General features: G+C 57.0%; 3 protein-coding genes across 19 annotated transcripts; all 3 read left to right on the plus strand.

Moving 5' to 3' along the window:
• The first annotated feature begins 4 nt into the window (after positions 1-4).
• Positions 5-10,391, plus strand: SHC1 (SHC adaptor protein 1). 10 transcript variants are annotated; one of them, XM_070607245.1, is made up of 14 exons: positions 53-191; positions 2,269-2,413; positions 3,598-3,765; positions 4,333-4,403; positions 4,931-4,994; positions 5,130-5,249; positions 5,517-5,570; positions 5,758-5,809; positions 5,977-6,103; positions 6,913-7,111; positions 7,194-7,263; positions 7,344-7,478; positions 7,638-7,876; positions 8,696-10,391. In XM_070607245.1, the coding sequence occupies exons 3-14, from the start codon at positions 3,601-3,603 to the stop codon at positions 8,822-8,824; spliced, it is 1,425 nt and encodes a 474-aa protein (XP_070463346.1). In that variant the 5' UTR covers positions 53-191; positions 2,269-2,413; positions 3,598-3,600; the 3' UTR covers positions 8,825-10,391. The 10 variants fall into 10 exon arrangements, with proteins under 10 accessions (XP_070463343.1, XP_070463347.1, XP_070463346.1 ...); XM_070607248.1 differs by having other exon boundaries at positions 7,347-7,478; XM_070607244.1 differs by having other exon boundaries at positions 2,269-2,325.
• Positions 10,392-10,640: 249 nt separating this feature from the next.
• On the plus strand, positions 10,641-15,085 carry PYGO2 (pygopus family PHD finger 2). Its single transcript, XM_008523147.2, has 3 exons — positions 10,641-11,194; positions 11,623-11,672; positions 12,289-15,085. Exons 1-3 carry the CDS (start codon positions 11,092-11,094, stop codon positions 13,354-13,356), a joined length of 1,221 nt encoding a protein of 406 aa, XP_008521369.2. The 5' UTR covers positions 10,641-11,091; the 3' UTR covers positions 13,357-15,085.
• Positions 15,086-15,876: 791 nt separating this feature from the next.
• Positions 15,877-26,545, plus strand: PBXIP1 (PBX homeobox interacting protein 1). Of its 8 annotated transcripts, none has more exons than XM_070607232.1 (12): positions 15,966-16,029; positions 17,746-17,817; positions 18,381-18,467; positions 20,072-20,195; positions 20,442-20,506; positions 20,579-20,741; positions 22,259-22,492; positions 22,624-22,647; positions 22,937-23,019; positions 23,122-23,253; positions 23,883-25,108; positions 25,575-26,545. In XM_070607232.1, the coding sequence occupies exons 3-12, from the start codon at positions 18,417-18,419 to the stop codon at positions 25,654-25,656; spliced, it is 2,184 nt and encodes a 727-aa protein (XP_070463333.1). In that variant the 5' UTR covers positions 15,966-16,029; positions 17,746-17,817; positions 18,381-18,416; the 3' UTR covers positions 25,657-26,545. The 8 variants fall into 8 exon arrangements, with proteins under 8 accessions (XP_070463328.1, XP_008521346.2, XP_070463330.1 ...); XM_070607231.1 differs by having other exon boundaries at positions 15,977-16,029; positions 17,746-17,877; positions 22,259-22,501; XM_070607233.1 differs by having other exon boundaries at positions 15,977-16,029; positions 17,746-17,877.
• The last annotated feature ends 8 nt before the right edge of the window (positions 26,546-26,553 follow it).

Consider the following 26,553-nt stretch of genomic DNA (forward strand, 5'->3'; position numbering starts at 1 on the left):
AAGTGGGATGGGCGAAGGAGGGACGGTGAGGTAGAGGGTCAGGGGTTAGTGAGGCCGGAAGTGAGTGAAATAAAGTTTCTCCAGGGAGGCCAGGCCCGGGGAGAAAGTTAGAGCGGGGACCTAAAGAGGCCGTGACGTGATCCGGAACCAAATCGGCCCGCGGTGCGGTGCGGAGACTCCATGAAGCCCTGGTGAGTTGGGACTTTTTTTCTCCTTTGGTGACCCACTCCTCCACCCCGGAACCCCTCTCCCGGGACCCTACTTCCGGTCTTCATTTATAAGTCCCGCCCCCTGAGACCCCCTCTCCGGAAGTCCCACCTCCCAACTTCAGGGGGCTCCCCGAACCCCGATTTGTTTTCTATTTATTGTCCCCGACCGCACCCTGTCACCCAGCTTTCCTGGAAGTCCAACCCCCAGACATGCTTCCAAGCCCTACTGCAAGAAACCCTACGTTAGTCCTTCTAATTCCCCGAAACTCCGCCTCCTCGCGACGATTCTCCGCTAACTCTTGTCTATCAAAAAGCCTATCTCCCAAAAGGGCAAAACCCTGCCCCTCGCAGAACTACTGTGTTCGAATTCGTGAAGCCACGCCTCTCTAGGGGCTCCGCCCCCTGGGAGCGCCGCCCCTTCCTTAATCCACGTCTGATTGTCCAGAAGCCTCGTCTCCTGGAAGTCTGATGCACGCGTCCTAGGGGACCACGCCCCCTCAGGAGCTTTATTCCTGTGGGACCCAGGTCATCACCTCAGAAGCTTTGTCTTCAGTCCCAGAAACTCCACCTGCTTATATTTCCCTCTTCTGTTTCTCTTTTGGGCCTTAGGCTCAGTTTTCCTGAGCTCTCACGCTCCACTGAGCTGGCTCTGAGGAGTGCGAGATTAGAGGCAGCCCTTTTCCTCTTCCTTACCCCCTTCCAAGGGTGGATCTACTTGAAGGGGGCTGGACTTGGGGTTTGGCACGAGATTGGGAGACAGACTTGCTCATAGATTCCCAGCCCCACTCCCTGAGTTTCCCTTCCCAGGACTGACTCCACCCCAGAAACAGCTGTATGTCTCATACCTGTACCTGGGGAGCTGGGTGGGGTCATGGATTTGCTGGTGTGTGACAGGAGTGAAAGTTTTCTACCACCAGAAAACGGTGGCTTGGAGTGGGTATAGGGGACAGTGGCCTTTTTGCTGTTTTTTTAAGGGACTCCTCAGCCCCCACCACTTCTCTGGCTCTTTCCCTCCTCCTAACCAGAGTTATTGTCTGGGCATTCCTCCTGGTCCCGCTTGCCCAGCCTTCCCTTCTGGAAACATTCCTGAGGCTTTCGCCATTTCCTGCTGCTTCCCACTGCTCTTGCCTCCTCCTCCCTGCTGGGCTGAGAAGCCACATGCAGCTTCTCCCCCTCGCCCAATCACCCCGTCTCCCAGTAGGCAATCTCCTTTTTCCCTATGCAAATGTAAGGAGCCCTCCTTCCTCTTTCTTTTCTTCCAAATGTCCACACCTGTTGGTCATTCCCTGCCTCTGGATCCTGCAGGCTCCCACAGAACTCTCATCTCTAAAGATGAGGACAGCCTGGTGTTTGTGAGTCGAGGGTGTGAGGCTATGGTGGAATCGCTTCCTCATTCTTTCTATGCCTGAGTGCCTGGGCCTTAGGAAATGCAGTGACAGAATTCCTTCTCAGGAGAGGTGGATGGAGTGACACAGCTCTTCTTGGATGAGGACTACAGGGAGGTGAAAGAGTTGAGCACAGTATCTAACACGTTTTAAGTGTTAGTACGGGCAGTCACTGTAATCATATGATTATTTGTGACTTTTTATCTTCTGAAGTAAATCTAAGGATAAGGGTAATTCTGAGGTGAGCCTGGGGGGGGTATATGTATATTTTACTACTACTATTTTGGTCACTTTCCAACTTCCTCTGTGGCCCCCTGAAGCAGAGCTGTGGCAGGAAATGTGGGTGAAAGGAATGGGTTTGGGACTGTTCCCTGTGTCCAGCCTCAGCCCATCTTCTGTCACCCTTTTCTCCTGTACTTAGCACAGATTTGTCTTCTGCCCTCTCTATCCCTTCATGGCCTGTAGCCCCCACTTCTCTTGGAGAATTGTTTCGCTTTCCCACCTCCTCCAGCCAGACCCTGCCCTTGATGTGAGGGGCACTTTGCTCTATGGTGGACCCTTGCACCCTCCCCAGTGACACTGCAAGAGGAGGGGTATGAGCATAACCTGTCAGGCCCAGGAAGCTGAAGTCAGTGTCAGTGCCCCGCCCCCTGACAGCTTGCTTTGCTAACTAGGCCTGTGGAAAGAGGGGCAGAAGAGTGCTTGGCCAGGAGCGAGCGCTCCTTGGGATGGTAAGTGCCATGCATAGAGAACAAGTCTCCACCAGCTTGTCTCCTCTGCTCCAGCTTCTGCCTGGTGGCTCCCTGATGCAGCGCTCAGGTTGGACTTTATTCCCCTTACTTCACCAGCTTTGTCCTACCTCTTGGCCCCTCTCTCCATCCGCTGGGACCTCTTCCTTCCTTTCCCCATTTCTTTAGCTCCAGTCCACAGCTGTTGTAACAGAGGATGCTAATGGCCCAGGCTCCCTGGGGCCACCGCCCCACTGTGTGGCAGTGGTGGGGGGTGGCCTGGGCTGGAGCATGGGGGAATTTGAGTGTTCAACCAGGACAGGAAGGGAAATGCTGAGCTCAGGGATCCCCTCCCTTTTCCACCCCCAGCTGCCTCTGTTTCCTCCCTCATTCCCCACTACCCTGCCTCAGCTTCCTGCTCCCTTTGGCCTGCCCATGTCCGGTTTAGATTGATCCAGATCTCTTATCTCCCTCCTTTCCTCTCACTCCTTCATCCTTTCCTTGCACCCCCACTTTACTCCTCCTCAGATTACTAATTGTTTGTTTGGGGCAGGGGGGGCCTGGATAGTTCTACCCCTGCAAGAGTTCTAGGTTGGGGCAGTGGTGGGGGCTCAGCCCCTCAGAGCCTGTGAGTCAGCACTGTCCTTGGGATTGGTCTGTCCCCTTAGCTCCCCGCCCCTGGGGAGGAGCTAGGCAGCTCTAGGTCCAGCCTGTTCTCCTCTCAGCCAGAGAAGAGGCTCCACGCTGGGAAGAGATGGGGCCTGAAACTGTCTGGGTCTGAGTGGGGGAGCCGCAGCCACTCGTCCTTCTCCCTCCCCAGGACCCCTGAGATCCCTGGGCCATAGAGGTCCGATCAGGCTAAGGGCCTGGGGATGCCCCCTGCCTGGCCCCCTTGCCCTGACTGGCAGGGGGGCCGGGCTGGGCAGCAGCCTCCCTCTCACTCCAGCCATGGATCTCCTGCCCCCCAAGCCCAAGTACAACCCACTTCGGAATGAGTCTCTGTCATCGCTGGAGGAGGGAGCTTCAGGGTCCACCCCAACGGAGGAGCTACCTTCCCCATCAGCTTCGTCCCTGGGACCCATCCTGCCACCTCTGCCTGGGGACGACAGTCCCACTACCCTGTGCTCCTTCTTCCCCCGGATGAGCAACTTGAAGCTGGCCAACCCGGTTGGGGGGCGCCCGGGGCTGAAGGGGGAGCCAGGAAGGGCAGCCGAGGATGGGGAGGGGATCTTAGGGGCAGCCATGCTGGACTCAGGCCCCTTGCCCCTCCTCCAGGACATGAACAAGCTGAGTGGAGGCGGCGGGCGCAGGACTCGGGTGGAAGGGGGCCAGCTGGGGGGCGAGGAGTGGACCCGCCACGGGAGCTTTGTCAATAAGCCCACGCGGGGCTGGCTGCATCCCAACGACAAAGTCATGGGACCGGGGGTTTCCTACTTGGTTCGGGTGAGTGAACATACTCCCTCCTACTCCCTCCCAGACCCCTCCAGTTTCTCTGCTCACTCCAGCTCTTTTTTTTCCTGCTCTTCCCCAGCAACTCCCTTGGTTTCAGTGTCCTGTTTGTTAAACCTTTCTTGCCCCTCCTCCCATTCTGTAGCCCCTTCCTTTCCAGCTCTGCCTGTGCCCCCTTCCTTCTTGTGACTCCCCCACCCCCGCCCTGCCATGCTTAGCACAATGCCCAGCACATCGAAGGCCTTAGTAAGTGATGGAATGAGTGTCTCCTGATGGTCCCCTCCAGTCTCCTCCCCCTTTCTGGAGATGTCACTCCATCCCACCCAATGCCTGCCCCTTCCCTCCAAATTCTCTTACCAGATGCATGAGATCCTCCTAGCCTGCCCTTTCCTTCTCTCCTCATTCCCTGTTGTCTTGCATGTTGTGGGATGTAGCCACGGGCAGTGGGCAGAACTTCTTCATCTTCCCTTCCCTTAGGGACCACGTAGGGGAAAGTCCTAGGGCCCTTTGTGAGAGGGTTGGGGGGAGGCGGCTGACTTGTCCTCCCATCCCTCCCCTCAGTACATGGGCTGTGTGGAGGTCCTGCAGTCAATGCGCGCCCTGGACTTCAACACCAGGACTCAGGTCACCAGGTTAGTGGGGAGGGGGGTGGATTATGGAAGTCCTGGGATTAGTGAGGGGAGGTGGGAAATGGGTCACTTGGTGGTGGTGCTAGTGATGGCTTATCTTTGGGTGGTAGAAGGGATTCAGAGAAAGTTAGGGGAGTAAGTCTAAGTCTGAATGAGAAGAGGCAACTCTGGCCTGGACACTGCTTACTTATCCAGCCTTAGGAGTCGTGGGGGAGGTGGCAGAGGCAGCTGGCAGCTGGAGCTTGAGTAGAAAATGGGGGTAGATGGAAGGTTGCTGCCGCCTTTGGGAAGGGAATGGGACATTTGGTAGCTGGAAAGGGGTGGGGCCGTACCCATTGAGGCCCTAACCCAATCAGCCAGGAAGCGGCCTCTCAGTGTCATCAAATATTAAAGGCCCTTAATTCAATCCACCACGACAAAGAGCCTGGAGTGCCCCAGGAGTCTGGCCTGGCCTTCCCCTCCCCCAGCCCTGTGGCAGCCCCAGCAGAGTGTGAGGCAGGCTCTGGGTCTGAGTACCCCTCTTTCCCCAGGGAGGCCATCAGTCTGGTGTGTGAGGCTGTGCCGGGTGCTAAGGGGGCCACAAGGAGGAGAAAGGTACCTGGGGTCGATGGGCTAGGGGTGCTGCTGGGAGATGTAGAGGAGCGGGGGAAGGCAGGTGGGGAGCAGGATTGGGGTGGTCTCCTGGTGTCAGGAACCCCCAGCTTCTGAGACGCTTGGGCCCTTCCCCAGCCCTGTAGCCGCCCACTCAGCTCTATCCTGGGGAGGAGTAACCTGAAATTTGCTGGAATGCCAATCACTCTCACGGTCTCCACCAGCAGCCTCAACCTCATGGCCGCAGACTGCAAACAGGTTGGTGGGGTTGGGCAAGGGGACCAGAAACACTGATGAGAGGGCTAAGCGGGGACCTGGTTATGAGGACAAGAAGCTAGGAGAGGAGGCTTGGGCGCAGCAGGATAGTAGGGAAGAAGGAAATTAAGAGGACATAGAGTAAGAAGCCAAGAAGATGAGACTGTGTTTCCAGGGTTCTGGGACAAGGGTGGGGGGCAGCCAGGTGGGCGCTGAGGCTGCCTGACACATGTCGTTCCTTTCCTTCTCCACCCCCTGCCCTACCCTCAGATCATTGCCAACCACCACATGCAATCTATCTCGTTTGCGTCCGGCGGGGACCCGGTGAGTTGGGGGACGGAGCAGAGGTGGTGGGAGAAGAAAGGGCCAGGCACTGGGAAGACACTGGCTAGAGAAGTGGGTGTGCTAGGATTGGGGCAATTATCTGAAGAGGACTGGGTTTTAGGGGTCAGGAGTGAGGTGGGGCTGCAAGATTTAGCTAACTGTCCTCTTCTGACTCTCTCCACCCCAGGACACAGCCGAATATGTTGCCTATGTTGCCAAAGACCCGGTGAATCAGAGAGGTGAGGCGTGGTGGGGAGCACTGGGTGGGGCCAGCTGTCCATGAGGCAGGTGAGCAGGACCCAGGGAGCTAAGCAGGGCCTCCTGCCGAGGAGGACAAGGGCCCCTGTCTGCCTCCTCCCAGCAACCCCACCTCAGAGCTCACTGACAGCCTCTTTTGTGCCCCCAGCCTGCCACATCCTGGAGTGTCCCGAGGGGCTTGCTCAGGACGTCATCAGCACCATTGGCCAGGCCTTTGAGTTGCGCTTCAAACAATACCTCAGGAACCCGCCCAAGCTGGTCACCCCCCACGACAGGTGAGTGGGTGAGGAGGGTGTGGGGCAGCTCTTGGGCCCCAGACTGAAACTAGGAAAGTAGGTCTGCTCTTCCCACACTTGAGCTCAGAGAGGTGCAGGGAAGGAAATAACCTGTGTGCCCCTGCTTCCCACTTCCTGCTATTCTTAAGTTTCCTGTGGCCATCAGGAAAGTCTTTTGAGGCCCTGCCTACTGCAGGGCCAGCTCTTCCTCTCATGTGCCCGTGGTGGAGCTGTAGTCCAGGACCTTCACACTGCAACTCTTCCCTGGCTAGATGGACCTTTCTAGTCCCAGCTGCCTCATTTCTGGCTTATCCCTCTTTCTTGCCCATTTCTCTATCCTTAGTTCTTTGTTTTCCTGCCCCTAGAAGCCATCAAGAATTTGCATGAGGGAGGGTGTCTCTTTCCTGAGATCCCTACCTTTCCCACCTCAGGCCAGTAGGTATTGAGTCTTTAGGGGAGGTTAAAGTATTCTGGAGCACCCCCCTCCTGGCTACTTAATACTTCTCCTCCCTCTTGGGAGATGGCATAATGATCAAGGGCATGAACTTTAAAGTCAAATCTGAATTTACATCTCAGCTCCACCACCTTTTAGTTGTAACTTTGGGCAAATTTTTTCACCTCTGACCCTCATTTTCCTCATCTATAAAATTGGGAAGGAAATAATACCTACCTTACAGGGTTGCCAGGAGGAGGAAATGAACACCCAGCCTCAGGCCTACCCCACAAGAAATGCTCACTACATGGCCACTATTCTGTTCCCCTCCCCCATCCTCCCACCCACACTCCTCACTCCCTCTTGTCCCTCTCAGGATGGCTGGCTTCGATGGCTCAGCTTGGGATGAGGAGGAGGAAGAGCCACCCGACCATCAGTACTATAACGACTTCCCCGGGAAGGAACCCCCTCTTGGGGGGGTGGTGGACATGCGGCTTCGGGAAGGAGGCCCCTCGGGGGCTGCTCGACCCACTCCGCCCAGTGCCCAGACTCCCAGCCACCTGGGAGCTACGCTGGTAAGTTGCTTGGATGGAGGGGGGCCCGGGATGGGAGTGGCTGGTTAGTGCCTCTGGTCTTACCTTATTTTTGTCCCTGCAGCCTGTGGGGCAGCCTGTTGGGGGAGACCAAGAAGTCCGCAAACAGATGCCACCTCCGCCACCCTGCCCAGGTATGAGGGGAGCTGAGAGGGGCAGAACCAGGGGTGCAGGAGGCAGGGCCGGGGTCACTGTAAAGCTCCCCTTTCCTCAGCAGGCAGAGAGCTCTTTGATGATCCCTCCTATGTCAACGTCCAGAACCTAGACAAGGCCCGGCAAGCAGGGGGTGGGGCTGGGCCCCCCAATCCTGCCATCAATGGCAGCGCACCCCGAGACCTCTTTGACATGAGTGAGTGCTCCTCTCTCCTTTCTGCATCTCTGTCTTCCCACTTGGTTCCTCTTCTCCTGCCTGTCTGCTCCTTCCTTCTTGGCCTCCCCTCCCTGAAGGTCTGGATCTGGGCATGTGTTGTGTCAGCTGCCTCTCCCAGCCCTCTCTCTGTACCCCTAGAGCCCTTCGAAGATGCCCTTCGGGTGCCTCCACCTGCACAGTCAGTGGCCATGGCTGAGCAGCTCCGAGGGGAGCCCTGGTTCCATGGGAAGCTGAGCCGGCGGGAGGCTGAGGCACTGCTGCAGCTCAATGGGGACTTCCTGGTGCGGGAAAGCACGACCACGCCTGGCCAGTATGTGCTCACCGGCTTGCAGAGTGGGCAGCCCAAGCATCTGCTACTGGTGGACCCCGAGGGTGTGGTGAGTGGCAGGGGTGTGGGTGGGGTGGCAGAAAGGAAGGCGCAATACCCTCCTGTGCAGCCCTGTTCCTTCCCTCTTTGCTTCCTAGACCTTCCCTGCTGGGCACCTCTCTATGGGCCTCCTGTTCTCACTGTGCCCGGCATCCTCCCCTCAGGGGCTTAGGGTTCCTTCCGTTCTCACATCCCTGAGCCTGAGCTGTGTTCCTTTCAGTCCTGGCCAGTCCTCACATTCTCTGACCTTATGCCCATCAGAGCTAGAAGGTGCTCATCTCACCTGAACTCCTCATTTGACAAATGAGGAAACCATCCTGGAGAGGTTGTGATGCTCAGTGTCAGATGGTTAGAGACTAGACACCCCAAGTCTCCCCTTGCAGGGGGAACCAGGGGCCTCCCAGCTCCCTCAGACTCAGGGCTCAGACCAGTGTCCTGTCTCCTATCTGCACTGCCCCACTGCCCCTCATCACTTTGGTCTCTTTTCTACAGCAATCTCAGCCTCCTTTCCACACCTCTTCTGTACTGTGTCCTCCTCTGAGACATGCCACCACCTTCCAGCTCAAAGGAGGAGTAAATGTCCCTCAGCTTCACGATGTCTGGGCTGATGTCCCCTCTGCCTTTTCCCAGTTCACTGACCTGCCCATTCCCATGGCTATCTCTAGCTTTTCTTTCTAGAGAAGTCTCAATGATCAGGACTGACGGCCCTCTCACCCCTGCCATCCTTTTCTCCTTCCTTAACCCTCTTGAATATTCCAGCTTCCTCAGCCTTGGGGGCTGAGGTCTTATTTAACCCTTCACCTGAAGTGACCCTCTCCCCACTTCCCAGGTTCGGACAAAGGATCACCGCTTTGAGAGTGTCAGTCACCTCATCAGCTACCACATGGACAATCACTTGCCCATCATCTCTGCGGGCAGCGAACTGTGTCTACAGCAACCTGTGGAGCGGAAACTGTGATCCTTCCCCGTGCTCTCTCCCAGAAGACACCCTTCCACCCTTTTCACCCTATTCCCTGACTCTCAGGACCTCACTTGGGAGTGTTCTGTGGGCTTGGCTTTATGTAGGAGCTGGGGGTAGTGTGGACACTGGGTTCAGCATCCAGCTGACAGGCTTTGAGTCAGGAGCCTGGGGTAGAATCCTGCTTCTCCCCAAACCTCACCAAAGTATTAATGTACAGAGTGGCCCCCTTCCCTGGGCCTTTCCTGTGCCAACCTGATACCCCCTTCCCCAAGAAGGTGGGTGCTTGGGGCCTGGGCAGTGTGCCTCCTTGTATGGAAAATGCCCTGTGGTTATAGGCCCGGTGGAGCAATCACCTTTCCAGGGAAGGGGAAATGATTCACACTTTTGCTCTACCCCTGGCTCAGGGTACCCTAGACCCTTCTCAACAACCCGCCCTCCCAGTGTTTAAACTTTGTGCCTTTGACCATCTCCTAGGTCTGAAGATATTTTATGCAAAGAGTTCTCGGGTCCCTGAGGTCAAGGACGGGTGCGGATACCTTCTTGGCCTCTGGGACCCTATCCTCTCCTTGCTCAGCACCCCCTCCATTTAGGCTGGGAGAACAGAGGCAGGAGTGGCAGCTGTCCCCTCTCCCTGGGGATATGCAACCCTTAGAGATTGCCTCAGAGCCCCCCTTCCTGCCAGGGGGGAGATGGACCCCTCCCTTGCTCAGTGCCTCCTGGCCTGGAGCCCCTCGGCCCAGGGGTCTGTATATACATTTCGTAAGTCCCACCCTTCCATGTTGCATGCATGTTATACTCTACAGCCAAAGTGCAGCCCTGCCTCCTGTGGCCCCCACCCCTGCCTCCCCCTGCTGGGGTAGGGGTCTGGGGTATGGCTGGATTTGGGCCTCCTGAATGGTTAACTCTCCGAGGTGGATTTTGTGGCAGTGGCAGGAACAGGGGCAGTGAGACTCTAAAGCAGTAGACAATCTCCAAATGCCATCTGTAGATTTGGAACTGCATTTATTTCTTATTTTATATAAAATATATATGCATATATTTTAGGGCTGTAGATTTCCTTTCCTAATTTGTTTTCCATGGCTTATTCTTGAGCACAAAATGATAATAATCGATTACATTTATACGCCACCTCTTTGACTTTTCAAAGCCCTTTTACAACTATTGGATTTTCCTCATCCCAGCCTGTGAGGCAGTTTGGACCTGCAGCATTATCTTTTCTACAAGAGAGACCCGAGGCAGAGAAAGGTCTATCACGAGCTAGGACTAGGAAAACTTGGGCGTCTTACCGCGAGCCTGGGAGGCAGAAGTTTGGCTGAATGTTAACAGTTTCCCCCTTGGGAAGCTGAAAACCTGCAGTTATCGAGTACCTTCTACAGGCCGCGCCCTGCACGAGGCCTGGGCGGCCACAGCGACAGAGGAGCCGGCCCTGCTCTGTCTCTAGGCCTCGTGGCGAACCGAGAGTTGACTGTCTTAATCCTCGCCTCCTTTTTTTTGTTTGGATGTTTTCACGGGTCTCACTTATACCAAAGGGAAAAAATCTTCATTAAAGTCCATATTTCTTCTACCTCGGCCTCTTAGTCCCTGTCGCTGTCTATTGTTCGCCGTGGGCTCCCGGCGGCGGCCGGGGAGACAGGAGGTGGTGGCCACCTCGGAACGCGGCGTGGCCGAACCCGCCTGGCCTGGGGGGCGCCGAGGAGAGGCGCCGGGAGGGCGCGGCGCGGGACCGTCGGCCGCGGGGAGGCTCGTGTCCAAGGAGGAGCCGGGGCCAGGCGGGGCGGGATCCCGACTCCCCGATGCCGACCCCTCGGCGGCCAGGGTTTCCCGGGCGCGCGCCTCGGCCGGCGCAGCCCCGCGGCGGCCCCCGCCAGGATGGTACGGTCCGGCCCAGGCGCCGCCGTCCGCCGCCCCCAGTGCAGGGGCGCGCGCTGCGCCCCCGCGCGAAGCGGCGCTGCCCCGGGGCTCGGCTGTGGGCCGGCGCCCGCTGCCCGCGCTCTGGGGGCGTCCTGCCCCGTCCCGCTCCCCCTCCGCGCCGCGCTCAGTGGTGGCGGCCGAGCTGAGTTCCGGTTCCTGTGGCTGCGGCCGCGGGCAGGCGGCGAGGCTGGGGCGAGCGCGCAGTTGGCGCTCGGGCTCGGCGCCTCCTCTCGCCGCGCCTCGGGGTGGCTGCAGCGCGGGGCCCTGCGCTGCCCCTGACTCCCCTTCCCGGCGATGGTGCAACCGGAGGGCGCGTCCGTCCCCCGCCGCCGCTGACCCCAGACCCCCACTCCATGGCCGCCCCGGCGCCGCCCCCACCGGACAAGCTGGAGGGAGGTGGCGGCCCCGCACCGCCCCCCGCGCCGCCCAGCACCGGGAGGAAGCAGGGCAAGGCCGGTGAGAGCGCTGAGAGGGCTGGATGCTGGAGAGGCCGTGCACTTGGGCGCCTCGGAGGGAGGGTGGGCAGGTGGGGGGAGGTGTTGGTCCTTAGGCTGAGGGGCCTGATCTTAGGCAGTGAAGAGGATAGGTTGGTGAAGCTCTTCAGGGGTTGGGGGCGGGTGTCACGGATTGGGGACCCTAGAGTTTGGAGGCACATGGAATTCACGAGTCACTTGGGAGTCTGAGGGTGTCAAGAGATGGGATGTGTCTCATTTAACGAAAGAGGCAGCTGAGTGTAGTCATATCATTTATTATTACACTTTTGTTAGTGTTTGTTAAGTAAATAATGTACACTGAAGTTAGAAAGTTCCTCAGAGCACGGCTGGGAGAGAGAAGGTTCTGGAGGCCTCAGAGAGACTTGTGTCTGCCTTTTGCTGCTCTTCCAGGTCTGCAAATGAAGAGCCCAGAAAAGAAGCGAAGGAAGTCAAATACTCAGGTGAGTGGTGGCTGGTGGAGGGTAACCTAGCCGCCCCTCTGGGCACTCTTTACTCTGCTGCTCCAGTATCTGCTTGTATCTTGCATCAGGTGCAGGGAGAAGCGAAAGCTGTCCCTCTTGCTGTTTCTGGTCCTTTCCCTCAACTTCATAACACGCTCGTAGGGTGAGAATGAGATGATCTTATCGGTCAGGATTAGAATCTTTCTCTCTCCCGATTTTCCTGTCCTGGTTCCCTCAGGATGATAACACCCACCACTCACTGAGCGTTTTAGGTGCTAGGGATTGTGCTAAAGGTTTTAACAGTTTGGGAAGCTAGGCATTGTCCCTGTTTTACAGATGAGGAATCTGAGGCTTAAAGAAGTTAAATACCTGCTCCAAGGTCTTGAGCTTATTCAGTGTCCGAGCTGGGTTCTGCCTGTTTCCAAAACACGGTTACCACACTGTGCTGGTTCTGCTCTCTCCTCTGTTTCTCTATGGCATTCAAAGGTCCATCTTGATTTTAGATCTGAGCTGGCCAGTACCAGCCTCCAAAATGTGTATTGTGTTTCTGGTGCTCTCCCGGTTTAGCTTTGGGTCTCCCTCCATGACCCTCTTTCTCTCATCTGTTCCCCACTAGGGCCCTGCATACTCACATCTGACGGAGTTCGCGCCACCCCCGACTCCCATGGTGGATCACCTGGTTGCATCCAACCCTTTTGAGGATGACTTCGGAGCCCCTAAGGTGGGGGCTGCAGCCCCTCCATTCCTTGGCAGTCATGTCCCCTTTGGAGGCTTCCGTGTACAAGGGGGCATGGCAGGCCAGGTACCCCCAGGCTACGGCACTGGGGCTGGAGGGGGTCCCCAACCTCTTCGTCGACAGCCTCCCCCTTTCCCTCCCAACCCTATGGGCCCTGCTTTCAACATGCCCCCCCAGGGCCCTGGCTACCCACCCCCGGGTAACATGAACTTTCCCAGCCAACCCTTTAACCAGCCTCTGGGTCAAAACTTTAGCCCTCCTGGTGGGCAGATGATGCCAGGCCCTGTGGGGGGATTTGGCCCCATGATCTCACCCACCATGGGACAACCTCCCAGAGGGGAGCTGGGTCCCCCTTCTCTCCCTCAACGCTTTGCCCAGCCAGGGGTGCCTTTTGGCCCTTCTCCTCTCCAGAGACCTGGTCAGGGGCTCCCCAGCCTGCCCCCCAACACAAGTCCTTTCCCTGGTCCAGACCCTGGCTTTCCTGGCCCTGGTGGTGAGGATGGGGGGAAGCCCTTGAATCCGCCTGCACCCACTGCTTTTCCCCAGGAGCCCCACTCAGGCTCCCCGGCTGCTGCTGTTAATGGCAATCAGCCCAGTTTCCCCCCAAACAGCAGTGGACGGGGTGGGGGCACTCCGGATGCCAACAGCCTGGCACCCCCCAGCAAGGCAGGTGGGGGTTCAGGGCCCCAGCCTCCCCCAGGCCTGGTGTACCCGTGTGGTGCCTGTCGGAGTGAGGTGAATGATGACCAGGATGCCATTTTGTGTGAGGCCTCCTGCCAGAAGTGGTTCCACCGCGAATGCACGGGCATGACTGAGAGCGCCTATGGGCTGCTGACCACTGAGGCCTCTGCTGTCTGGGCCTGCGATCTCTGCCTCAAGACCAAGGAGATCCAGTCTGTCTACATCCGCGAGGGCATGGGGCAACTGGTGGCTGCTAACGATGGGTGATACTGGCGAGGCGGCCCAGGGAAGTGCATACGTCCCTCCCTGCTCATCCAGGGTGACTGTTTCCATGTCTGGCTCTTGGTCCTTGTTTCCACTGGCTTCCCATCCCCATGGGGCAGAAACACAATGGCTCCTGGGGGCAGAAAAGGAACTGAAGTGGGCAGGTGGAAGAGCCTGGATCACTCACCTTTCTGGAAACTTAACATGCTGAGATCGGTGGAGATCCAGGAAACCAAAGCCCTGCCGAGCAGAGCCATTTTTTGTGGCTATCTCTGGAGGCCTAGGGGTATGGCTGCAAGAGAAAAGAGGCTGGAGGAAGATTTGGAGGGCAGGGGTGTCCCCTCTGCAGATGATGGACGCCCCCAGCACCTGTGCCTAACACTCCTATCTAGCCCCAGAGCTCCAGCTTTAGCGTTTGGAGTCACGTGTTAAAGGTTTCTGGCCAGAAGAGTTGGAATCTCTTCCTATACCTTCAGTAGCCCTTTCATGGGCTCTGGGAGACAGCTTTAGGGAATAAACGGGGATTTTTCCCTTTTCCTACCTGCCCCTTGCCTCCTCCAAGACCTACTCAACTCCTGCCCCATCAGAGAACCAAATAGCTTGGAGAAGCAGGAGAGGTCTTAACTATGGCAGTTTCTTGGTGATTTGGGGCTTCAAGACAATAGGTAAGAGATGCTGTCAGAACATATCTCCCTCATACCAAAGTCACTGGTCCTTTCTCAGCCTCTCGTGCTTTTCTCCGAATGACCATATTTTTGCCAAAAATTGGGCTATGTGGTCTGACAGACCGGAATATTTGGAGTTTGGACTGTTCTGGAGGCCTGGACTCTGTGGTCCTCCCACCCCGCCCACCTTGCCCATCTGCTGCACATTATCCTCTGTGCTGGTCTTCAACCTTTGGCGCCCTTCTTCCCTGGCCTCCCTGGCTTGACAGAAGGAAAGCTTGAAAAGGCACAGAGCCCTTATACCTCATTTCTTCTGATAGAAGGAGCCCTGTCACAGCCTGTGGGTCAGGGAGGCGGCGGGGCCCACGTTGCCGTGGTACTAAAATGCGGTCCAGAGCCTGGATGGTTTTTGCTCTTTCCCTGCTATTTTTTAGAACTCAGGCCTGGTGGTCTAGCAGTTCTCATTCCCCTCAGCCAGAGTCCTACACTGGGCTTTATTTGTTTTTATTTTATTGTTTAAGCACTGCCTGCCAGAGATGGGCCTGGGACCTGATCAGGAGTCCCTGACAGCTGCTCTTCCTTAGGACTCATGCACACATTCCTCAGTGGGGTGGGGTGGGCAGGCGTGGGGTGTGGCCCTGAGAGGAGTTAGTGGTCCGCTGTCCCCACTTCCCTTGGGACCCTAGCATGTGAGAAGACAGGTATACTGCGGAACTTGCCTGCGTGCCCAGGGCAACCAAGCCGTCTCCGAGGCTGTGAGAAGGAAGGGAGTGGCCTCTGGGCTTCTCACCCAGTGTGTCCCCACACGGAGACAGCAGAGTTGGCAACGCCCCACTGCTCAAGTTTGGGTTGTGTTTGAGGTTCTGTTTACCACACTTTAATCTGTTGCTATTTTTGTGCTGTCTCTCCGAATTTTGTAAAATGGCTCCTGGGGGAGTGTCTGCTCAGTCCCTCTTTCCCCATCACTCCACTACTTTGTGGAAGAAAGTGAGGGTGGCAGAGATGTGGTGGTGGTGGGGGGGGGGATCTTTTGTACGGTTGGATTAATAAAATGACTTGAAAATCCAGACAAGGACGCCTTGTTTATGTGCACAAAGTTTGGAAGGAGCCACTGTCATCCCTGGGAAGGATACTTGGGGGTGAGGATATGTATACCCCCCAGGGTCCCTGGAAGTGGGAATGGCAGAAAGATTCAGGCCCCTGAGCTGACCCTGGTACAAGCTGCTGAGCCAAGGGAGGCCCGTGTGTCCCGCCCCTCCCCATGTGTCCCGCTGTGAGGAACTGAGTTTCTTTTCCGAGCACATTCCTGGGCCGGGCCTGGAGCCAAGTGGGAGCTTTGGCTCCAAGGCCTCAGGGGGAAGAGTGCCCTTAGCGCTTCTGGGTTTAGCGCGTTCCCACCCCGCACCCCCTAGTTGTTTGTGTTAGGGGTCAAGTGTAACTCCAAGGGTGGGGGAAGGGGCTGCCCCTGGTCTAGCAGATTCAATTTTGAGGTGCTTTTCAGGCCCTCCCTCCGTTTTTAAAAAAGTAGCAGCGGCATCCTTAAACAATGTGCACTGGAGCGGGTGCGGAGAGTGGCAGGAAGGCTATTTCCAACCCGCAATTTGCCACTCTCCCCTCCCCCACCATGCAGCTGTTTCTGTCTATCCTGAGGCCAACCTGGCCCCTTGTCCCGTCGTCTAGGGAGATGCCACCTTTTGCCTTTAAGTTTTGAGTCTTCCCGCTAGGAACTGTTCAGACAACTGGGAAAGTCGGGGAGGTTACGCAAAATTCAGTTTGCTGGAACTCCTTTCTCTCACCGGAAGGTAAGCCCAGGTTCAAGGGCTGTACAGGTCCCCGCTCCCCTCCCTCGGCTCTCAATTGCAGCTATTATTGGCCAAAAGTTTCCGCCCCCTCAGGGAAGTTGACTTTCCATTGGCCAGTCCCTGGTCACATGACTCCCTCCTTTCTGGGGCTGGAAACCAGGGGAGGCAGCAACAAGTTCAGCCGAAGACTGAAGCAAGAGCCGGGTCAGGTAATGCCCCAGCAGGAAGGGGTCCACAGATCCCCTGTGAGAGGGAGGATGATGGAGAGGAAGGGCGGAGTTCGAAGGGTTGCGCTCCACTGGCATCTACAGAGCTGCTTGTCACTTCTGGGTCAGAGGAAGGGGGACCATGGGCTGCCTTTTCCAAAACGGGAATTTGCTGTGGGTCCCTCAGGCAAGTTCTGTGGCCCTCCGTCCTTTGCTTTAGAGGTTTAGGAGATCAACTCTTGGGTTGAAATTAGCTACATGAAACTTCCCAGCTTTGTACAGAGTGGCAGAGCTCCCCCTTTAGCTGACTTTTAGAAACAGCAGAAGTGTCTGACAATCCTCAGAGGATGTTTTTGTTGAATCCTGCCTGAATGGAAAGAGAGGAGGTAGTGGGGAGGGGGTGGAGGTGAGTTTTCTTCCAAGAGGTCGATGAGAAGAAAGAGATCTGAAAACACAGCGGGGAAGGGTGGAGATTAGACAGCAGAAGGAACTTCCTAATAAGGCAGTGAGATGCCGGCTTGGGAGAACAGGGGTATCTCTTGGAATCTTGGGTGAACCCAACTGAGAGAGGTATCGGGGTTTGGAACTCTGAGTGCAGGGGTTCCAGTCTGTCTCCTTTTTGGGTCTCAGAAGTGTTTGTCTTGTTGACCCAAATACCGTTGCTGGTTTCCATGGAGACAGTGGGTCTGACATCATTCTGGTTGCCATGGTGCCTGGTTCTGGAGGACCTGAGCAGGCTGTACACAGCCAGGGATAAACAGGGACTTCAGCCCAAGCTGCTGCCACTTCCTTCCTGCCACCACCTGTTAACAGTCACACGCAGCAACTGGGGATGGGGAGATAATGACAGAACAGTGGGGGAGGGGCCTGAGAGCAGAAGGCCGAGTGTACAGTGATGGCCCGATGGCTGCCTGTAGAAGCTGGCCAGGGGTGTCCTGTTGGACTTGGTGTGGGGAAGTCATTGCAGCCCTTCTCCTGTCTCCTTGTGGGATGGGTGCATGTGTCTGGTAGGCATGGGCATTGGGGAAGACACTGTGTGGTGTCCATCATCTGTCCCAGGCTTGGATCTTGATTGGCAAGGGCCACAGGAGGTTGTGAGGGCATTGTGCAGGGCTTACACCAGAACAAAGGGAAGGGGGCTGTGTGCTGGTTTCCCAAGGTAGGACTGCCATACTTCTCCCCCAGCCTCAGCCTCACTTCCCTTTCCCGGGGTTTCCTCGCAGAGTCCTTTTCCACTTGCCACCTTTTGAGCCCCTCAGTAAGCAGTCATTCACCCTCCTCTGAAGGATCACAATCCAAGACTCTGGGAGGTCAGGTCATCTATCCCCCCACCTTTATGCCAGGTCCCAGTTGCAGCTGGCCAGCCTCAAGGGACAGTCTTAGCCTTGGATGAAGCGGTAACTGTCTTCTTACCTTGTGTCAGGCTTTGGAAGCTGGAGTGACTTCCCACGCCCACTCTGCCAAGTCACAGCAGATTAGCGGGGGGCAGGACCACAGCCCTGATTTTTGTTCATGCTTTACAAACTGTAAAGTGCTTTATACATAATAGTTGTCATAGATCCCTTTTCCCAGTCACCTTCAAGTTCCCTAAGACAAAACTCTGGAGATTACTAAGAAGTGAAGCAGAATTTAGAATGGAGAGTGAGTGACAAGGAGGTTTACTAGAGGTACATTCAGACGGATCTTCACTGTGCCATTTGTTTTCAATCCTGGCTGCAGGTGAGAATGGGAGGTTTTAAAAAAGACCCATGTCTGAGCCGGACCCTGAAGCCAACTGAGTCAGGATCTTAGGTGATTCCAGTGTGCAGCCAGTGCTGAGAGTCCTGAACTAGACCATACAAAGGATTTATGGTGGGTGGGCGGGAGACTTAAGGCTGAAGGAGGCCTTCAAGTCTTCTCTTCCAGGCCCTAGGAGTGGAGGTGGTGATTGTGGGGGAACCTGGGGTGGTGAAGGGGGGCTGGGTTGTTTCCCCCACTTTTCTTCATAACTTCATCTTAGCAGGTCAAGTCAGTCGCCCTTTTTGACCTTCATCTTTCCTGACTATAACATGAGGGAGTTGGCCTGCATTTTCCCCAAAGCCTTTCCAGACCTATGCTTCTTTGACCTTTCAAGGTCCATTCAGTTTCCCAAGGCCCTGGGAGAGGCAAGCTTCACTGTGGGCGGTGGCAGGTTCTGATTTGCAAGGCAAACACTGCCCAGAAGAGTTCAGGTGTTAGGGTCAGAAGGGCTGAAACCAGGCTTGTTCTGGAAGCTGCTGCCCAGCCTGTAAACCTTGGAGCCCAGCCAGGGCTGCTCTCTGCATCCTGCCTCTCCTGAAGGGACCTGGGGTCCTTAAGAGAGCTTTTCTTTGCAGGTGGCAGCCACAGCAGCCTCGGGGACCTTAGCAGCTATGGCCTCCTGCCCAGACCAGGACAATAGCTGGGTGCTTGCTGGCTCAGAGGTAGGAAAAGCAGGCCTGGGAGCCACAGGGAAGGGAGGTTCCTGCAGGGCTGGGCTGCTGTCTGGGTCCTGATGGTCACCTGCATCACCTCCTGCTGGCTGTGACAGGAACCTTAGTGGCAGGGAGAAAGAGATGAGGTCCTCGGAGTCAGGTATTGGGACTTGGACTGTGCCTTGAAAGAAGGGTACCACTGGAGTAAGCTGTGAGAAGCAGGGAAGAAATTCTGGTGGGGACAACAGTATGAGCAAAGGTCCTGAGGCAACAATGGCAAAGCTATGTTGGAGGAGACTGTGAGGAGGTCCATTGGATGAGGGGGAGATATGGATGAGGCAGTGTTGGAGTGAGGTTGGGAGCAGAGCCTGGGAACCTCCAGGAGAGGCCTGAAGGGCTGGCTCAGGCATTCAGGCCTCATCCTGATGGGAAATCACTGAAGGGCTTCAAGTCGGAGGGATTGAGGACAGTCATTGCTTTGGACAGAGGGTGAAGCCACTGTGTGGGCTGGGTGGGTAGGGGAGAGTGTTTTGAAGGTCCTGCAGTCCAGGTAGTAGTTGGTGGGGCAGGAACCCAGTGGACTCCTGTGCTCCTGAAGCCACTGAGAAGGGAGGGTGGGGCTGGCAGGCTGGGGGACTGAGTGGCTGGAGAAAGTTTGTCAAGGGGTCCGAGCCCCAGTGGCTTGGCATGTTAGACCTGCCAGGAGGGGAGAAGGTGAGGGGCTCAAGTGAAACCTATCGAATTTGAGTGCCCTTGAGGAGCCTGGTTGGGAGTGAGGGAGCTGACCTCAGGGATGACGCTGGGGCAGGACACATGGACTGGGGCTCGCTGGCAGAGGGGACGAACCCCATGCTCTCAGCCAGAGCCCTGGCCTCCTGTTGAGGTGCCTTTGCCGACAGCTGGGGGACCTGGGGCAAGCCGCTTCACCCCTCCATCCTTCCCTGTAAAAAGAGAGTTGTGTTCTCGCCTTGTAGGGGTGGCCGTAAGAAAAAAGGGATTTGAAAATTGCAGAGAAACATACTAAGGTCAAGAATTATTCTGGGAAGGATAGCGGGAGCCGTGGATGGGGTGAGCAAGGCGGTGCGCCTGCCGAGGGAAGCCTGTGGGGAACGTGACTGTGACCCTTGGGCGCCCAGGGACTTTGCTCTCTTGCCATCCTCCCACCTTCCAACCAATAACTGTGTTGTTCATTTGTAGGGAGGGAGGGAATTGTTGATGATCTTGGTTGAGGGGAGATCTAGGCTCTAGCTGGCTTCTCTGGGAGGTGGGATGGGGTGGGGTGGGGTGGGTGGGTACAGCGGTCCTGTCCTTGGTCCAGTGGTGCTGCGTTGTATAACAAAAACATGGCCTCTGAAAGTTCCTCAGAGCAGCAAGTGAGGTTAGGGAATGGCCAGACACCACACGGAGCTGAGAGGCTGCAGCGCCCACTGACCACCCCCTCCCTGCCCGAGGATCGCCTCACTACTCACTGTATCATATTTTTGTGAGATGTGCATTGGGGTCCCTGTGCAGTGGGCTGATCTCGGGGACCTCAGCAGAGCACCCCACACTCCTGGTTTTGTCCTGCTATCCCTCCTCTGAGGTAGTCGTTCTGCTTGCGCCCCTTCCCCCAGAGCCTGCCTGTGGAGACCCTGGGTCCAGAAACCAGGACAGACCCAGAGTCTGAAAGAGCTGCCCAGGCCCCTAGGAGCCCCTCCACGGTAGATGATGGATTAGCTGGGACCTTGGATGGAGAAGGTAAGAAGGCCCTGCTGAGGGTGGGGGGGCAGCTTCCTCTTCTCCATGTTCTGGGGTTTCCCAGTTTCCTCAGGGGAAGGGAGGCTGGTTAGTTTTATTTCCCAGGTTAATCTCAGTTTAAAACCTCTTCCCTCATTCCATCCTGGCTTTTTCCTGCCCCTTCCAACCTGGTGGAGCCTGTGGGAGCCAGAGGCAGTTCAGCTGAGGGGCAGTCGTGTTTTTCCTGGGCCTTTTCTCTCACCACAGAGACCGTCTTCCAGAGTGAAAGCTCCCAGTCTGGTCCCATTCTGCCAGAGGAGACCGAGGCCAAGGTGAGCCCCTTCACGGGGGGAGGAAGGGCAGTGGGGAGGGCCAGTAGCAACTCACGGCTGTGTCTGCATCAGGGCATCGTGGAAGATGATGGTCGTGGAGTGGAGCCCCCAGGCCCAGGAAACACAGTGTCCCAGGGAGACTTGGAGGAGACTGTGGTGGCAGCCCTGGGACCAGACACACAGGACCTGGAGGACCAGAGCCCCCCACAGAGTCTGCCCTCATCCCCCAAAGCAGGTGAGAGTCCTTGTCTCTGTGTGTCACTATCCTTCTAGAAGATGTGGGAGTGGGAGTAGCCATCACTACTGAGTACAGCTCTGGTCCAGACCCTAGGACTTAGCAGCTTGTTGTCCTCCTTAAATTATATCAGTGAATCCCCACCACCACCCCTGGAGACAGTGAGACTCAGAGAAGTTAAGTGACTTGATCAAGGTCACACAGCTGGTAAGTGGCAGGGCCAAGGTCTGGTTGACTTTTTCCTCTCTGCCATGGGGCTCCTCTTTTCTTACCTCTCGATTTACCCCTCATTCCCTGAGTCCCTTCCGTGTGTCAGTTCTGGGCCCAGGGGAGGAGGGAGGGTGAGTGGTTCATGGCCTATGTAAGAGGCAGACTAGACTGAGTCAAGATACAGGTCAGACCTAGGAGGGGTGTGAAAGGGAGGTGTAATTAAGGTGCTCCCACGGCGGGGAGGGCGGTTCAGTCAGGGGACAGGTTGAGGGGAAGGGAGAGGCAGGGACAGTTGAGAAAAGATTCATATTGGAGTTGACATTTGAGTGGAGGCTTGAGCAAACAGTAGGCTTTCGGTAGGTAGGGTAGGAGGGAGAGAACATTCCAGGCCAAGGCTGCAGCATCAGCAAAGGGATGGGGCCACCTGTCCTGTGCTAAGGAGGCTGCGTCCCAGGCTTGTGGCAGAGGAGGGTATGACTCCATCTCTGTTGAAGGGTGACAGGGTAGAGGGAGAGGCCAGGGCGTGGGGCCATCTAGGAGGCAGCTTCAGGGGTCAGGTGAAGCTGATGAAGACCTGCGCTGTGGCAGGTACAAGGGTGCGAAGGGGGGTTGGTCAGGATGTTGAAGTGTCAAGGTGTCTGCGTGTGAGGTGAAAAGAGAGGGCTTAGGTTGGCTGGATGATAGCGGGGGTGCCTTTCCCTGCATTGGGGGAACCCCGGAAGAGAACCAGTTTGGAGGGCAGCGTGTTGAGTGTTTGGTCCCCGAGGGACACCCAGATGGGCGTGGCTGGTAGGCAGTCAGAGGTCCAGGCCTGGAGTTCAAGGGAGGCCGGGTCAGGAGGTAGAGATGAGGGATGAATCTGCTATAGGGGGAAGTCAGTGGTGTGGGAGAGAGAGTGGGTCACTGTGTGCATAGTGAGAAGAGCAGAGAACAAATGGTGCCAGGGAGACCACCACCTTTAGGTCCAGGAATGGCCAGGGAGGGGCTGAGAAGGAATGGCCACAGTTAGGACAGAACCAGGAGGGTGGCAATAGCTGCAGGAACTTGATGCACGACACGCATTGGGGGAAGGAGGGTGTTCTTAGGATGGAAGCTGCTCATGTGCTTTATAGATTGGATGGACTGGTCTCCTGCCTCCAGACTGGGCAGGGACGGTCACTGATGCCCAGGCAGACGTGGGCAGGGTCTCCACCTGCCTCTCTCTCTGGTCAGGGCTAGGGGCCTCCCCGTGTCTTCCTCCACTTCTCTTCTCTCCGTGTCCCGTCTCTCCAGTTGCCTGACCGCCCTGTCCCCATCGCTTCCTCCAGCTTGGATCAGGGAGGAGGTCCGATGCTCCAGCAGTGAGGATGACACTGACATGGATGTGGAGGGTCTGCGGAGACGGCGAGGCCGGGAGCCCAGCACGCCTCAGCCTGCAGTGCCCCTGGGTGTGGAGGACCAGGCCAGGGGTGAGGGTGCGGACGGGAAGCTGGGCATCTCCCTCAACATGTGCCTCCTCGGGGCCTTGGTTCTGCTGGGCCTGGGGCTCCTCCTCTTCTCCGGTGAGTCCGGTACGTCCCCTGCTGGCGCCTTGAGCCTCCACTCTGGTCCTTCCTGCCCTCCTCCCATGCTTTCACCACACTCCAGCACCTCCCCTGAAGACCTCACCCTGTTCCTCTGTCTCCATCCTCAGGTGGCCTCTCAGAGTCTGAGAGTGGTGAGTGGGGAGGGGCCCTGGCTTGTACACGTCTGTCCCCTCCCAACCCTGTGGGAAGCTGACGGGGGTGGTTCTCTGGGTCAGGAGTAGGGATGCTGGGGGCTGGACATTTATTACTTGGTTATTGGCCTTGCCAGCTATTCAGGGTGATCCTTGGCCCTTTACCTCCCTGGACCTCTCAGCCATAGGTGTGTCCAGGGCAGGAGGGTGACTGTGTCTGTGGGTGGGTAGGGGGAGGAGTGGGCTCTGTGTCCCTTGGGGCCAGTTTCAGGACTTCACATTCCCACAGGACCCATGGAGGAAGTGGAACTTCAGGTCTTCCCAGATACCGGGTCAGATGCTGAGATGATGGATGCTGTGGGGGATGGGCAGGTAGGTGTGAATGTCTCCAGAGGTGTTGGGGTCCTGGTCGGGGAGACTCGGGGCTGCCTGGGCTGTGGGGCAGGGTGGGCTGACTGGATCATTTGCTCTCAGGATGGGCTAAAGCAGCAGCTGCAGGCCTCAGTGCCCTCTGATAGTGTCCCCAGCCTGCAGAACATGGCCCTTCTGCTAGACAAGCTGGCCAAGGAGAACCAGGACATCCGGCTGCTGCAGGCCCAGCTGCAGGTGGGTACAAACAGGAGAGGATGGGCTAGGCTGGCCCCCCCCAGGCCAGGTGTCTGTCCTCGTGTCCTCCCCCAAAAGAAGTTTCCCCTATTCACCCACACCCCTTGAACCTCTCCCTTTCCCACTATGGTCAGGTCATCTTCCTAGTTCTCTGTTCACATCTCTCATGCTAAGGTTTAGGCCGGGGCTGGCGTACTTGTTTCAAGTGACATGCCACCTCTGATTGGTATAGTCTGCCTGGAGCATTGTGTGGAGAAAGATTTGAAGAACATGCCAAGGTTCAATGGGAAAGAAGTACTGTGATCAATTAATGATGTCTGCTCTGGATATGGGAGGTGGAAACAGGGCAATGAGAGCTGCATATTGGTTATCCTTAGGTGAATCGAAGAAGTGTGTGCTTATAAAAGGACATAAAAGCTGAGGCCCGTGATGGAATTTGGGGATCCCAGGGTCTGGTGCAGGTTGCAGATGGGGAGGAGGATGAGAACCAAATCCTCTGAGTGTCCCAGGCCGTAAAAGGGGCTTGGGCCACCTGCCCACTATAATGGAATGGAATTGGGGTAGAAGGCACTGGACCCATCCTGACTAGGACCCTCCTGTGGTGCCCTCCATCCCTACCCCCATTCCAGGCCCAGAAGGAAGAGCTTCAGAGCCTGATGCATCAGCCCAAAGGGCTGGAAGAAGAGAATGCCCGGCTTCGGGGGGCGCTGCAGCAGGGTGAGGCCTCCCAGCGGGCCCTGGAGTCAGAGCTGCAGCAGCTGCGGGCCCGGCTCCAGGGGCTGGAGGCTGACTGTGTCCGGGGCACAGATGGGGTGTGCCTCAACTGGGGCAGAGGTCCGCAGGCTGGCAAGGTCATCAAGCAGCAAGACCCCAGGTGGCAGGAGCCAGGCCCTGGCTTTCTGGAGCAGAAGGAACAGCTAGAGGCTGAGGCCCAGACATTAAGGCAAGAGTTGGAGAGGCAGCGGCGGCTGCTGGGGTCTGTGCAGCAGGACCTGGAGCAGAGCCTAAGGGACGTGGGCCGAGGGGACCCAGCTCATGCTGGCCTGGCTGAGCTGGGCCACAGACTGGCCCAGAAGCTGCAGGGTCTGGAGAACTGGGGCCAGGTCCCTGGGGTCCCTGCCAATGCCTCAGAGGCCTGGCATCAGGAGCCCCACTTCCAAAGTTCCAGGGAGCAGAGTGGAAAGGAAAAGTGGCGGGATGGGAAGGGGGACCGGAAGGCTGAGCACTGGAAGCATAAGAAGGAGGAATCTGGCCGGCATAGGAAGAAGAGCTGGGAGGATGAGGATAGGGAGCTGGCAGGGAGGTGGAAGGAGGGCAAGCCAAGGGTGGAGGAGTGGGGCAGAAAGAAGGATGGCAAGTGGCAGGGCCCTAAGGAGCCCCCCAGGAAGAGTGGGAGCCCCCACTCTAAAGAAAGGCAGAGGCAGCCTCGGTGGAAGGAGGGGGCTAAAGACAGGCATGACCCCCCACCACCCTGGGCAGAGCTGTCGAGGCATAAGTACCAGGCACCCCAGGGCTGCTCAGGTGTGCACGAATGTGCCCGGCAGGAGGGCCTGGCCTTCTTTGGCATGGAGCTAGCCCCAGTGCAGCAACAGGAGCTGGCCTCTCTGCTGAGGACGTACCTGGCGCGGCTGCCCTGGGCCGGGCAGCTGACCGAGGAGCTGCCCCTCTCATCTGCTTACTTTGGCGAGGATGGCATCTTCCGCCACGACCGCCTCCGCTTCCGGGACTTTGTGAATGCCTTGGAGGACAGCCTGGAGGAGGTGGCGGTGAGACAGACAGGTGATGATGATGAGGTGGATGACTTTGAGGACTTCATCTTCAGCCACTTCTTTGGAGACAGAGCACTGAAGAAGAGGTGGGCAGCTGTGGGGGACTTGGGTCGGGTGGGACAAGGGGAAGGAGGCCAGGGGACATGAAGGATCTAGTTGCCCTGAGTTGGGTCTTCAGTTTGAGGTCTTACCTCCACTTTTAGTCCCCCGCAGGCTTACCTTAGAGAAGGCATCCTTTCCCATCTTCCCCTGAGGGCAGGAAGCCGCCTGTGCTCACCCTACAGTGGTCCTGGGAGTCCCCTTTTGGGCTGGGAAAGTTCCTCCTGAGTTGTCCTGACCTGCCTATACCTGCATGGCCCAGGGGGTAAGGGAGATTGCTCCCCACCTCCCTGCCTCCCCAACTGGGGCCTCCATCCTGGGGATCCAGGTCTGGCCCCCTGACGTGACTGGTGGTGGTTGCCTCTGTGTTCCCTCTCCTCAGGGAGGCCCTTCTCATCGTGTGCCGTTGTCCTCTGAAGGCCTCTTCCTGCCCCTCCCCATGTCTCCCCACAGGTCAGGGAAGAAGGACAAACACTTGCGGGGCTCCAGAGTTGTGGGGCCCAGGGAGGAGCACAGCCACCACACCCGGGGCTGAGGCCTGGTGTTATCTGAGCCCTGGGGACTGTTAAACTGCCAACTCCAGCAGCAGCCCTGCACTGATGCCACCTTTGCTAGAAAAAGGCCTTAGCTGGACCTGCCTTGTCATCTATGCAAATATATGCAAATGCTCAGGGCCCTGCGATGGGACCCTTGGCTGCCTGTTGGTGTCATGCCACTGTGAAGGGGGGATGGGAGAGGAGCTTGTGTTTTGTGGGGAGCGGGGTGGGGTGGGAATGGCATTCTGATTCTGAAGCCAAAGAGCTTTCATCCAGTTCTGTGTCTGTATGCCCCCAGAGCGGGCCCCTTGGCTGCACACACTGACCTGTGCTGCCCCCTGGGATTCGACTAGAGTTGCTGGCTGGAGGCCCAGCCTGAGGGCTTTCCCTGGGGTTTTGTTAGATTTGGAGCAGCTGTCCCCAGGGGGTGAAGTCCCCTTTTTACCCCTGCTTCTCACGTGGCTTCACTTCCCCATGTGAACTAGAGACTCAGATCCCAATAAAATGCTGTTGGAGCTGTGACATTGGGTGGGGGCTCTGTCACTTGGGGTGGCTTCTAAGCACAGGGGACACCCCACACTACCGCCTCCTTGGCTTTGGTACTCACCTCCGTCTCCCATAGCTCCCTTCCCCCTCACCTCATCCTCCCAGCAGACCTCAGGCCCTCTGGGTCCGCCCACCCCTTTGCCCCTTTGCTCTCAGCTGCCGTGGCTGCACCCCTGGGGGATGGAGAAGAATGAGCGTGAGTTTTGGAGGCTGAGACTTGGGCTCAAATCCAGGCTGAGTGATCTTGCACAAGTTAATCTCTGGGAGCCTTGGGTTTCTTATTCTAAGGAAAAGGGGATTGAAGGGCTGGGGGAGAGATTAAATAAAGCAATGTAAGCAAAATGCCTGTC

This window comes from Equus przewalskii, unplaced genomic scaffold, assembly GCF_037783145.1.
Source record: "Equus przewalskii isolate Varuska unplaced genomic scaffold, EquPr2 ChrUn-10, whole genome shotgun sequence".
NCBI lineage: Eukaryota > Metazoa > Chordata > Mammalia > Perissodactyla > Equidae > Equus > Equus przewalskii.

Excerpts from the sequence above, each read along its gene's own strand:
- PYGO2 (XM_008523147.2), top strand. The coding sequence starts at position 11,092 with ATGGCCGCCCCGGCGCCGCCCCCACCGGACAAGCTGGAGGGAGGTGGC. Across the intron at positions 11,195-11,622 it reads GAGGAAGCAGGGCAAGGCCG|GTCTGCAAATGAAGAGCCCA; the intron begins GTGAGAGCGCTG and ends CTGCTCTTCCAG. Across the intron at positions 11,673-12,288 it reads GAAGGAAGTCAAATACTCAG|GGCCCTGCATACTCACATCT; the intron begins GTGAGTGGTGGC and ends GTTCCCCACTAG.
- PBXIP1 (XM_070607227.1), top strand. The coding sequence starts at position 15,949 with ATGACTCCCTCCTTTCTGGGGCTGGAAACCAGGGGAGGCAGCAACAAG. Across the intron at positions 20,196-20,441 it reads TGGGACCTTGGATGGAGAAG|AGACCGTCTTCCAGAGTGAA; the intron begins GTAAGAAGGCCC and ends CTCTCACCACAG. Across the intron at positions 22,502-22,623 it reads CCTCTTCTCCGGTGAGTCCG|GTGGCCTCTCAGAGTCTGAG; the intron begins GTACGTCCCCTG and ends CTCCATCCTCAG.
- SHC1 (XM_008523122.2), top strand. The coding sequence starts at position 3,271 with ATGGATCTCCTGCCCCCCAAGCCCAAGTACAACCCACTTCGGAATGAG. Across the intron at positions 5,250-5,516 it reads TGGCCGCAGACTGCAAACAG|ATCATTGCCAACCACCACAT; the intron begins GTTGGTGGGGTT and ends CCCTACCCTCAG. Across the intron at positions 7,877-8,695 it reads TGGTGGACCCCGAGGGTGTG|GTTCGGACAAAGGATCACCG; the intron begins GTGAGTGGCAGG and ends CCCACTTCCCAG.